General features: G+C 41.6%; 1 protein-coding gene across 2 annotated transcripts in view; it reads right to left on the bottom strand.

Moving 5' to 3' along the window:
* Positions 1-13023, bottom strand: part of DHTKD1 (dehydrogenase E1 and transketolase domain containing 1) — a 61753-nt gene that overhangs the window by 36889 nt on the left and 11841 nt on the right. For both annotated transcript variants that reach the window (XM_077469218.1, XM_077469217.1), the window contains exons 4-6: positions 11622-11816; positions 5863-6132; positions 2297-2468 (exon numbers count right to left, since the gene is read on the bottom strand). In XM_077469218.1, coding sequence (XP_077325344.1) covers positions 2297-2468; positions 5863-6132; positions 11622-11816 — 637 coding nt within the window. The remainder of the gene's footprint in view (positions 1-2296; positions 2469-5862; positions 6133-11621; positions 11817-13023) is intronic.

Raw genomic sequence — 13023 nt, 5'->3', positions numbered from 1 at the left:
ACCCGACATTGGCCGTCGCTCTTCACAAGGTTGAGCGCCCTGTTCTAAACCATAATGCATAAAGCAAATAAAAGCAAATATAAATCTGTCATTTATTCAGATTAGCCCAGTTGTTACCCATTTTCTAATTCATTTATAATGGCAAGGGCAAATATCTTTGTTGAGCACATGGGAAGATGGACAGTGAAGAAAAGCCCAATTAAGGCTGGACAATTTCTGTACAAAAACTGTAGATATGAATGGCACCTGCAGGCTGGCTGCATGCTTGGACACACTATCTTCACAGTATACTCAGATGCAAAAAAAAAAAAAAAAAACGTAAACTACTTCATGTGAACATGCTTTCAGGTTCAATGAACACAAACATATTGACCAGACAACTGCAAATAAACCAAATGACAAGAGTAAACATTCATTCTAAAGCTTTAAAGGTTAACCAGAATGCCATGATAGATCAGTGGCAGGACAAAGGTAAATCCACTGGTTTATAAAGCATAATATCTATCTATCTATCATATATATATATATATATCTATATATATATATATATATATATATATATATATATATATATATATATATATATCTATATCTATATCTCACACACATACATACGAACATGCACACATACACACACAGTATCGCACAAAAGTGAGTGCACCCCTCACATTTTTTGTAAATATTTTATTATATCTTCATGTGACAACACTGAAGAAATGACACTTTGCTACAATGTAAAGTAGTGAGTGTACAGCTTGTATAACAGTTTAAATTTGCTGTTCCCTCAAAATAACTCACACAGCCTTTAATGTCTAAACCGCTGGCAACAAAAGTGTCAAAGAGTCAATATTTTGTGTGGCCACCATTAGGTTCCAGCACTGCCTTGACCACCTTGAGCTCACCAGAGCTTTACAGGTTGCCACTGGAGTCCTCTTCCACTCCTCCATGATGACATCATGGAGCTGGTGGATGTTAGAGACCTTGCGGTCCTCCACCCTCCATTTGAGGATGCCTCACAGATGTTCAATACGGTTTAGGTCTGGAGACATGCTTGGCCAGTCCATAACCTTTACCCTCAGCTTCTTTAGCAAGGCAGTAGTCATCTTGGAGATGTGTTTTGGGTCATTATGTTCGGAGACTGGGCTGCAAGGCAGTATTCTAAGGAAGGGGATCATGCTCTGCTTCAGTATGTCACAGTACATGTTGGCATTCATGATTTCCTCAAAGAACTGTAGTTACCCAATGCCAGTAGCACTCATGCAACCCCAGATTATGACACTTCCACCACCCTGCTTGACTGTAGGCAAGACACACTTGTCTTTGTACTCCTCACCTGGTTGACACTATCTGGACCAAATAAGTTTACCTTGGTCTCATCAGACGAAAGGACATGGTTCCAGTGATCCATGTCCTTAGTCTGCTTGACATCAGCAAACTGTTTGCGGGCTTTCTTGTGCATCATCTTTAGAAGAGGCATCCTTCTGGGACAAAAGCCATGCAGACCAATTTGATGCAATGTGCAACGTATGGTCTGATCACTGACAGGCTGACACCCCACTCCTTCAACCTCTGCAACAATACTGGCAGTACTCATACGTCTATTTCCCAAAGACGACCTCTGGATTTGACACAGAGCACATGCACTCAACTTCTTTGGTCGACCATGACGAGGCCTGTTCCAAGTGGAATCTGCCCTGGTAAACAGCTGTATGGTCTTGGCCACCATGCTGCAGCTCAGTTTCAGGGTCTTGGCAATCTTCTTATAGCCTAGGGCCTAGGCCATCTTTATGTAGAGCAACAATTCTTTTTTTCAGATCCTCAGAGAGTTCTTTGCCATGAGGTGCCATGTTGAACCAGTATGAGAGAGTGAGAGTGATAATACCATATTTAACACACCTGCTCCCCATTCACACCTGAGACCTTGTAACACTAACTAGCCCCATGACACCTCGGAGGGGAAAATGGCTAATTGGGCCCAATTTGGACATTTTCACTTAGGGGTGTACTCACTTTTGATGCCAGCGGTTTAGACATTAATAGCTGGGTGTTGAGTTATTTTGAGGGGACAGCAAATTTACACTGTTAAACAACCTGTACTCTCACTACTTTACATTGTAGCAAAGTGTAATTTCTTCAGTGTTGTCACATGAGACGATATAATCAAAAAAAAAAAAAAAAAAAAAAAGAAGAAGAAGTGTGTGGGGTGTACTCACTTTTGTGAGATACAGATTATCTCTATCTATATCCGCACACAGCGTCTATCTATCTCCTTAGAGCATCGCTTGGGAGAACTTACCCACATCACTAGTATACAAAGAAGATCTGCCACGGTCTGAAGGAGTAGTATAACCAAGCTGGTTATTTACAATCAGATGGATACTGCCACCTATTCGATAGTGAGGTAGATTTGAAAGTGTAAAAGTTTCAGGGACAATGCCTTGACCAGAAAATGAAGCATCTCCATGTACCTTTAAGAAGAAAGCAAAATAAATCCAAATATCTACAATAAATCCATTAGAATGCTGAAGAGCTGTGAAGAGTAATCACTGCAAATTAAGCACATCCATATCTCATAACATTGGTTTCATTGTGCTTGCATCATTTGACATTTATGCTACCACCACAACATTTGATGGGCATATAGAAATAAAAACAAACGAACAGTCTCAAGCAGTGGTCACTACAAGCAGTAAAATTAGCATTGTTGAGGAAAGGAGGATACAACAAGCAATGATAGGACTACCTGCCACAGAACTGGCCCAAAAAGGGAAACATTGTATGAATTTGAATTTAGAGAACTATATACACACACACACACACACACACACACACACACACACAATTATAATGTGCGCAAGGTGGACAGCTTCCTATTGGATGACCGGTGGCAGGGTCTTCTCAAGAAAGAGAAGAGGCTGTTGTCGTCATAGAAGGACAGCAGGGGACTGGTGGTCTTGTGGTACAATCACAGTGCTGGATTAGTGGTCCCACACGTGCGAACTGAAGATTGGGACCTAAACGGGACACCTAGAGGAGTATGGTTATGACTAAGACTATTTGCCGAAACATGTAAGCTGTCCTTATCTTCACTATTGTGTAGCTAAAGACTTATAGAGATGTACGAGTTGCCAGCTCTCCTTACCCATCTTCACTTAGAGGAGTATAGCTGCCTTCACCAGGAAGGGGGAAAAAAATCCTCACAATGGCTTAAAGGGTGGTGGAAGGGGGAAAAAAAAAAAAAGGTTTCCCCAGAGTGAGGCTTTGACGTCTATTCATCTTTAATGCAGGCGAATCTGAATTTGAAGAAAACCGCAATTCAAACCGCTGGTCAACAGTCCACTGCCTAAATCTAAAGATTGTAATGGGGGGGGGGGGGGTTTAATATGCGTTTCAGCTTGCAATCTGGAAGCCCTCTGAGCAATTGAGGAAACTACATTTCCCAGCATTCTTGGGGTTATTGCCTCATTAAGAGGCAGCTGATTTGCTAATAGGAAGAAGAGTCAGTGCATTGTTGAGGATTGATACTACTAGATAGTAGATGTCATTGCTCAATGCTGTAGTTGCAAAGAACGAAATGGAGGCATACAATGACTACAGCCTGCTTGGGGGGAATGCAGTAGTGTGGTCACTTCATGGAAAAAATGACAAAACAATGTAATGAAAACATTTATTAAAAGTAGTGACACTCTGCTTGTTTTGTCAAACAATAACTACTCAGGACTTTGCGTTATCCTGATCTTTTTTTTTTCTTTTTTGCACGACTGGACTACGATTCTTGTAGAACTAGAAGAAAACAAACCTTGATTAACTTTTTTTTTGATCCCTAATTAGATTAACCGTTTGCCGCTTTCCTTACCTACCTGTTTACAATTTCTGTATTTTTACTGGTTTGAACAAACATGTGTTTTGGGTTTTTCGTTTGTAGTGCAAATATTAAGAAAATTCCCAAAATTTAAAACTGCATTGTTTTCATCTCTAAATAATGTTACCGTACCATGCTCTGTACTAAAAACAATTTTGGTGACATGAAAAACAGGACACATCACAAAGTAAATGTCATTGTAACCCCAGCTGTTTTAAATGTAGACAGCAGGGTTATACTGCAACAATGGACACTGGCAACAAGACAAACAATCAGTGGGATAACCCAGCCCACAAGCATCATGCCTGTTTTGTAGCAAAGTACGGTAATATAAAAAGCACGATATAGCGTTGACGCACAGGGGCTCAATGCCGTTTATTTAGCGTCAACTCTATTGTTTACACTAGATACTCATTACTATCATATGCCAATCATACGTTATGAATTCTTTTCTACTTGACCTGTTTGATATGACTTATTGTTAATAAAATATATTTTTGTACTATATCATTGTCCATCTTGCCTGTAAAGTCTGAATTAGGGCCCTGTGGCCCTTTACCCTCTCTCTCTTCCAATCAAGTTTATACAGATGTGGCTTTAGGAGTGTTATATCAATCTTTGCGATGCCTGCCTTTACACGCACATGAACATTAATGGTATCCCTGTCTTAGTCCGTAGGGTTCAATATTGAGTTGGCCCACCCTTTGCAGCAATAACAGCTTCAAGTCTTCTGGGAAGGCTATCCATAAGGTTTAGGCACTGATGTGGACGAGAAGGCTTGGCTCGCAGTCAAAACTCTAATTCATCCCAAAGATGTTCTATCGGGTTGAGGTCAGGACTCTGTAGGTTCCTCCACCCCAAACTCACTCAATGTCTTTAGGGACCTTGCTTTGTGCACTGGTGTTCGTCATGTTGAAACAGGAAGGGGCCATCCCCAAACTGTTCCCACAAAGTTGGGAGCATGAAATGGTCCAAAATGTCTTGGTATGTTGACACCTTAAGAGTCCCCTTCTCTGGAACTAAGGGGCCAAGCCTAACCCCTGAATAACAACCCCACACTATAATCCTCCCTCTACCAAATTATTTGGATCAGTGCACAAAGCAAGGTCCATAAAGACATGGATGAGTGAGGTTGGGGTGGAGGAACTTGACTGATCTGCACAAAGCCCTGACCTCAACCCGATAGAACACCTTTGGAATGAATTAGAGCGGAGACTGCGAGACAGGCCTTCTTGTGCACATCAGTGCTTCTGGAAAACTGCTCAAACATTCCCACAGACACACCCCTAAACCTTGCGGACTTCCCAGAAGAGCTAAAGCTGTTATAGCTGCAAAGGGTGGGCCAACGTAATATTGAATCCTATGGACTAAGACTCTAAGATGCTATTAAAGTTCATGACCGTGTAAAGGCAGGTGTCCCAATATTTTTGACAATAGTGTCTATTTTGCAGTGTATTTACATACAGTCGATTTAAAACATACCCAGTATGTATAAAGCTACTTGGATTTGAGCACAAAACGTATACTATTTCTCCTGTAGGGGGCAGTATAAGCTCACTGTCTAACAATTCCTGTGCAATTCAAAGGACAATATAAAAAGTATAATTATCTATTCACATTTTGCTTTGTAAAACATTGATTTACTAAAGGCAAATAGACTGCACTTTGCAAAGAGAGTGAATCTTTACCTCATTTACTAATCACATGCAAGGAAAATAAAAGAAAGCTGCGTTTTTGCTAGCACATGATTGGATGATGGAAGTCAGAAGAGGTTCTGCTCATTTACTAAACTCTGAAGCGACTGCTCTTACAGAGTGCAGCTGAACTTTACAAAGTGCACAGTCTATTTGCTCTTAGTAAATCAACCCCTTAGTATTCTTAATTGAGACATGTACACACTATAGAGGGATATGCTTTGTTCATATTTAACGTCTGAGGTGCCACTTTAATTTACGACAAACATAGAATTAAACAATAAGAATATGAAAACTGTCATTTACCTGAAGGCATATAACTTTGTCCCCAGGTTGTGCAAGACTATCAGTAGAATAATCTCCGTCAGACAAAGACTGTTGTCTTGCCCGCGTTTTGCCAACAGCTACTGGGTTTATGGCTTCCAAATGTGAAGGGTTTGGTAACAATGTAACATGGAGAGGCTTGTCAGAACCAAAATCCAAATCCACAGAGGAAGTCAAGTGGGAAAGAACATCCCCAATAGCTGGAGAATTTTCTGGGAACTCGCTTAAACCGCGCATCTTGCGAAACATCAGCTACAAAAATAAAATTGGCAGGTAAATAATCCTCAAAATGTACATACTTTTGAAAGAATTAGAAAAAAAATAGCATTTTCTTGATGAAAAACAATATCATATATTTAGTGCAGTTACCAGTTAAGATGACCTGTGCGGTAAATTCACTAAGAGGTAAAGCGGAGCTCCACCCAAAAAGGGAAGCTTGGCTTGTCTACCCCCCCCCCCCCCCCCCACTGCCACATTTTGCACCTTTTGGGGAGAGTGGGTACCCGTTTTTTTTTTTTACTTCAGCCCCCCTCCTCCTTCCTCTGCAGCCAGCCCAATGAGAGAGCGCAACGCACTTCACGCATGCTCAGTAGGGAACCAGCTGCAAAGCTTTGCTGCCAGTTTCCCTTAGTGGAGATGGCAGCGGCAGCACCCGATAGCCCACTGTCTCGGGTGAAGACACCGCTGGATTCCTGGACGGGCAAGTAATTTATCTTTTGCGATATTTGCAAAAATGTACAATTCACCAAAAAAAAAAAAACACAATATGCACATTAAAAATACTGCATGAGTTACAGTTTTCATTTTGCGGTATTCAACGTGTGTTTTTGCATGTTATTTTCATGTTTTCAGGACCTCCAGCTGCAAGGTGAAGTGAAACATTTAGCAGTGGTATTCCTACCATTGCTAAAAGGTGACAGTTCAGCTCAGCACTGCAGGTTAAGGAGCCGGCACCCGTTAGCATCCTAACAACCAGGGCCGTCTTTAATATTGATTGGACCCTGGGCAAAAATTTGCTTGGGGGGGGGGGGGGCTCCCCCATGCAATTTTGCTCTCTACCTGCTCTGAAACATACGATAAATAGCAGCTAGACTTAAAATAAGTTTTCTGTATCAAATCAGGCAGAAATTGCGATTGGTTGCCAGTGGTTACAGCATATCATTACTGCTTAATGACTGGTTGCTAGAAGTTACAGCACACATTACGGCTCACCGATTAGTTGCTAGAGGTTACAGCAAATGATTTCTGCTTGTTGTTAATTGGTTGCTAGAGATTACTGTAAAGAAATACTGCTCACTGATTGGTTGCTAGAGGTTACAGCACATCATCTCCCCACTGCAGGGGAGCATGATACACATATGAATGCCACGTTTATTTACAGATCAATGCTGCCGGCCGCATCGATTTACTTAGTAATGCCACCACTATTTACATATGAATGTTGGTTATTTACATGTAAACACGGGTCTGCAGGTGAGTCATCTGTACACAATAGGGCAGAGCTGGGCAGCATTAGTACCAGCACTTTAAACTGAGATATTGGGACACAGCACAGGACTAAAACTTCAAGGGACAATGGAATTTACACTGGGATAGTTGTCAAGTATGAGGCAGCTGCTTTGGGCCCCACAATGACAGGGCCCAGGGCAGCTGCCCCTTTTGCCCTTCCTTAAAGACGGCCCTGCTAAAAACCACGACTCATCCTCTATGAAGCTGTAGTCTCACTACAGTGTACTGGTCAGACATATAGCGCTGCAATCACTAAAGCTCATGTTCCCTGCTGAGTGGAGAACTCTGGCTATGACTCCGCAAGGTTGACTGACCACTGCAAAGAGCTTGGTTTTGCCATAGAATAAGGCTCCCACTCTCTGGCATGCTGGTAGGGGGCAGGCTTTTCCACTCGGACTGTGGTTGATTTTTAACGAAAATGAACTGTAAGACTTTGCACGCCCTTTTGTTTTAATCCACCTGGAATGTATTTTAGCCAAAAGTTATTTATCCTAATGCTTTCTCGCCATTAAGATAGATAAAAAAAATGTTTTTATTTTTTTTTAAACAAAATAAAAACAAGACTTTAGTATCACTTTAAAACGGAAGGTTAAGTTAAGATTTAAATTTACCTTCATCTGAGTTCTCTGTACTCTAGGGTTGCCACCTTTCATTCAAGCCAAACCCAAACACTTTAGTGGTGCATGGCAATTTCATTTTGCAGTATACATTATAGGATTGTAGAGACACCTTTGGGTTCACCAAGAACAGTAATAATGGAAGGCCCCCCATTAGATCAGAGTCCCTTTATATCAGTGCTCCCCTTAGAAAACCAAAAAAAAAATAAAAAAAAAATAAAAAATAATGGAAACTCGCCCTATATTAAATTCAAGTGAAAAAAAATTATTGTAAATTATAGTGGAAAACCCAAAAGGTAATCCAAGTATTAATTCACTCCAATTTTATTCAAACATATATACTGTGCAATCTTCATACACATATAATACTATATGAAGAGTGGTGTAAACCTCCAATCCATTCCAAAATGGGTTGTGCCAATATCCAATTTATGAATTCCCTTTGAGTTAGATAAGTTGTATATTAGTACACCACATTTTGGAATGGATTGGAGGTTTACACCACTATTCATACAGTATTATGTGTGTATGAAGATTGCACAGTATATATGTTTAAATAAGACTGGAGTGTACTGACACTTGTATTATCCTTTGGGTTGTCCACCATTATTTACAATTATTTTTTCACATTGGAATGAATATAATTATAGGGGGAGGTTGCATCACATTTTTTAAAAATGTTTAGTTATTTTGAGTTGTGGGAACACACAAATTTACAGGAGTTTTTTTTTTTTTTTTTGACCAGAGTCCCCTATATCTGATTCTCTTTTAGTACCGTAAAGGGGGTGGTGATATAAGGGGACTGTGATGATATAATGGGTGTCTCGGTGATACAAGGACACTCTGATCTAATGTGGGCCTCTAAGGGAAGTGCTGATATAATAATAAGAGTACCCCTGAGCCAATAAAGGTCTCTAACGAGTGGTGGGTGCTGATCTAATGGGGAGTCTCTACAGGGGGTGCCGACTGCTGATCTAATTGGTCACTAGCAGTCAGAACCTCCTCCCCCCATTAGCTCAGAGTCCCCTTATATCAGCCCCCCCCCAGAGACCTCTGTTAGATTAGATCAGGGGCTGACAGAGAGGTGGCTGAGAGAAAAGGGGGGCCGACACATGGGATGGCTGAGAGAAATAGAGGGCTGGCAGAGAGGGTGGCTAAGAGAGAGGGAGTCTGGGAGAAAGGGGGGGGCTGACAGAAGGTGGCCGAGAGAAAGGGGGGTTGAAAGAGTGTGGTTGAGAGAAAGGAGGGGCTGAGAGATGGTGGCTGAGAGAAAAGGGGGGGGGCGAGATGACAGATAGACCTCAGGAGACAGTCACACAGCGCAGGCCAGACAGTGAGGCGGGACTTTGGGATTAAGCGGCTGTGCATTTGCTGACCGTGATCACCCACAGGCCAAGCCCGCCTCCACATGTGACCAGCTCAGCCGGGCCAATCACTGCCCGCACGTGATCCCATTTGGCCAATCACAGGGCGTCTGCAGCCCACCGCCCATTCTTGAGCTCGGACAGCCGAGCTGGCTCAGAGTGGCAGGCGGACTCACAGCGCCACAGCTACCCCTCACCAACACACTATGCCACTGGTCCAGGGACGGTTGGACTGGTGGTGTGTCCCGTGTCAAAACCCAGACTGTCCGGGTCAAAATCAGACAGGTGGCAACCCTACTGTACTCCTCTACAGCTAGGTGAAATGCAGCTACTCAGAGTGGATAAAAAAAGCAGAAGAACTCTGGATAGCAGCACTCAGATTCTGAACAGAAGGTATATATTATATATATATATATATATATATATATATTATATATATACACATACACACACACACACACACACACACACACACACACACACCTTCTGTTCAGAATAATGATTAGCTAAGAGTAAGCGCCAATTTTTGCGTGAATTGCGTCAGCATTTTTTGTTCTGAATTTTTTCCCTTTGCCGTTCTGATGTGTGATGTGAGTTTTTTAGTTGAAATAATAAAGGCACAATTCATTTTATCCGATCCGGAGTGCGGCTATCCAGAGTTCTTCTGCTTTTTTTTATCTATTTGGCTAGTGCAATTAGCCTGCACCTGGGACCCCTACCTGTTTGGAGGAAAAGCAATCAGTTTCCCAGTGGATCAGCCTGGAGCGGTGGATTTCCTTCTTTACCTACTCACAGAGTGGCTGGGAATGTACGTCTGGAAGCCTCAGCTTTGCTGCTTTTATCACCAAGCAATAAAGATTTCTTCATTTGAGATCAGTAAAGAGTCCTGGGTATGTTTGGGAATTCCTCTCCTACATCACCACAAGCTGGGGTCCTCCGGTCACTAAGAAAAGTGATTTGGTGGACTAATGCCTGGATTAAAAACTGAAGTACTGAGCAGGTAGGTGGTGTTTTTTGTATGTGTCTTAAATTCAGTTCTGACTGGAATGTACCTTTAAAAAGGTAAAGTAAAGGCACAAATACTCATTTATTCCCCAACAGTCCGATACCCATAAGCTTCCTCGCCACCACCTTCTCCCTGGATTCGACCGTGTCGATTAGCAGGTGTAAGATGACATCACTGCCAGGCATGCATTGGAGTCATTCAACCAGGCGTACTGGCACTGTGCCAGGAATGTAAGCAAAGCTGCACATGTGTAGCTTCATTTACATTCATTCCTCTTCTTTAATAAAGAACCTGCCCTTTTGCTTTTTTTTTTTTTTTTTTTTTTTTTTACAATCAGTTCCACTTTAAAGCGGTAATAAACTGTAAAGTAAAAGGCATAATGTGCTAGTATGCATCACATACTAGCACATTGGGAAAGACTTACCTTGAAAGTAGGGATGCACCGATACCACTATTTTAGCAACACGTACGAGCACCTATTTTTACTTTTACTATTTATGTGCTCACCAATACCAATTTCTGGCATTTAGGGAGATCAAAATTAGGAGGAGCATGGGGGGGGGGGGGGGGGGTTGTGAAGTTTCCATCATCTATCAGTGTGCTGTTTAATATTAGCATCTGGATGAGACCAAATAATGAAGCAGCACAGCACTCCCAACACTCAGCACCTTTGGCCCCACAACTATGAGGGCCAAATTAGTCAGAAGTATCGGTTTTAAGTTCGGGAGATTTTCCTAAGCACGGATACTTGTGTAAATGCCTAGTATCGGTGCAACCCTAAAACTAAACCTCCAGCAGTGAGCAGTCATCACTGCAGAGGCTTCCATCTTCACCCGGTCTTCCATCTGCTTGAATGGCTGAGTCGCGGTGATGCGCAAGCGTGCAGGAGTCACGGACTTGGCACAAAGCTCTGAAGGAACTGCATGGGTATGGTGTTCCTGCAGAGAGCATGTGCCGGTGACGTCACCAGCTGCTGCTCACTAGAATATCTCCTAAACGGTGCCTGTTTATGGGGCTATTAATATGACCTACAGATAAACTTTATTATGACCTTACCTGTAGGTAAAAAAGTATTTTTTTTTTTAAATACACTTTACTACCACCAACTCTAAGCTTACACTGCGTCCACCCAGTTTACCCTTTGCTTACATCGAAATAAATGTTTTGAGTAGAAAATGTATTTTTATTAAAAGCTTTGAAAAGGAAAAAAGAAAGGGAAAAAAAAAAAAAAGAAAGTAGAATTACCTCAGGTGGGAAATGGAGAAGTCCTGTTAGAAGATTAAGCCTCCCTCTGTGAGGCATTCCTAGAACAACATCAGTCACACCACTGAAGGAACAGACCTTAAACAACTCATGGAAGAATCCCATCATGCTTTCTGCTCCCTCTCCTCCATAACGCTTTACAGTGGAAAACTTGGTTGCCAGAAAATGGTCAAATTCCTGTAAGCAAGAACATGTGGACATTTAAAAGCACATCACAAAATATCTAGATGATGGTTTGTAAGTAATGAAGAGAAAACGGCTGGTTAACCTCTTCTGTGTTTAGGGCTGGTAATTTTTTTTAGGAGATGTTAACAGATTGATCATTACACGCTTCAGTCTAAAAACTCACATAGTAATCAATAAGAGAAAGGAGGATAGGACCACCGCTGAACAATACTGAAGATGTTCTAGAATTTAACGAAGGCTCCTAGAACAGGAATGGGGGGGGGGGGCGCACGCGCGCGCACACACACACACACACACACACAAACTCTCTATTAGAAACCTTACTGATGGGCATAAGCAACAACTAAATGATAAAGGCCCCATTCACATATCACTTAGCAGGAATGCAGGTTCTCACAAGCGCTTCAAAAAGCGTGCATTGTGAATAGGGCATCCCATTTCACTTGAATGGATTTCCCTATGCACGTATGTCGCAATAAAAAAATAAATAAAAAAAATAAACACTCAGAGACGACATTTTGGCCTTGGGCCAGGCGTGTTGAGTTGTTTGTAATCGTTGGCAGAATTGTGGAGATATTGCCCCCAATTCCAAGTCACCTACAAGTGAACGGGCTTACGTGAATCAAGGGAGAGAGACTGAGTTGACCAAGTTGACTTCAGGAGAAAGGTTCCTAAAAAGTGAAGTTCTTGAAAACGAATGTAGGCATCAAAACTTTAGGATTAGAGGTGCAATGGAGACTTTCACTGACCCGAGTTTTATACATCAAGTCATAAAGAAGACTCCAATCGTGAAATCTGTCAGAGCTTGTCAATGACAGAATATACCTGTGAATACCTTGGAGAAATTGTACAGTAATTGGATGTAGAAATATGGGTAGGTGGAACTTGTAGTAAAATTAAGCACCATGAGGGTTGGCAACATCCCGCAACCTTTTTTTACCGATAGAAAATTTACTGACAGAGCACATTTTTCACTGACAACCTGAAAAAAATTACAGAACTATTGGGAAAGAAAACAATCAATATTTAAACAGTATAAAACACACACACACACACACACACACACAAAATCTGTAAACTCTGACAATACCTATAACAGGTAATTGGTCTGGTTTACATTCACAAAAGTTATAATTTTGTTCCCACAAATAGAGCTTTCTTTTGATGGTATTTGATCACCTCTGCAATTTTTATTTTT

The sequence above is a fragment of the Lithobates pipiens genome, unplaced genomic scaffold (genome assembly GCF_037356315.1).
Source record: "Lithobates pipiens isolate NorthernLeopardFrog02 unplaced genomic scaffold, aLitPip1_a1.2 Scaffold_8, whole genome shotgun sequence".
Classification (NCBI taxonomy): Eukaryota; Metazoa; Chordata; class Amphibia; order Anura; family Ranidae; genus Lithobates; species Lithobates pipiens.
This window is presented reverse-complemented; position numbering and strand designations above follow the sequence as displayed.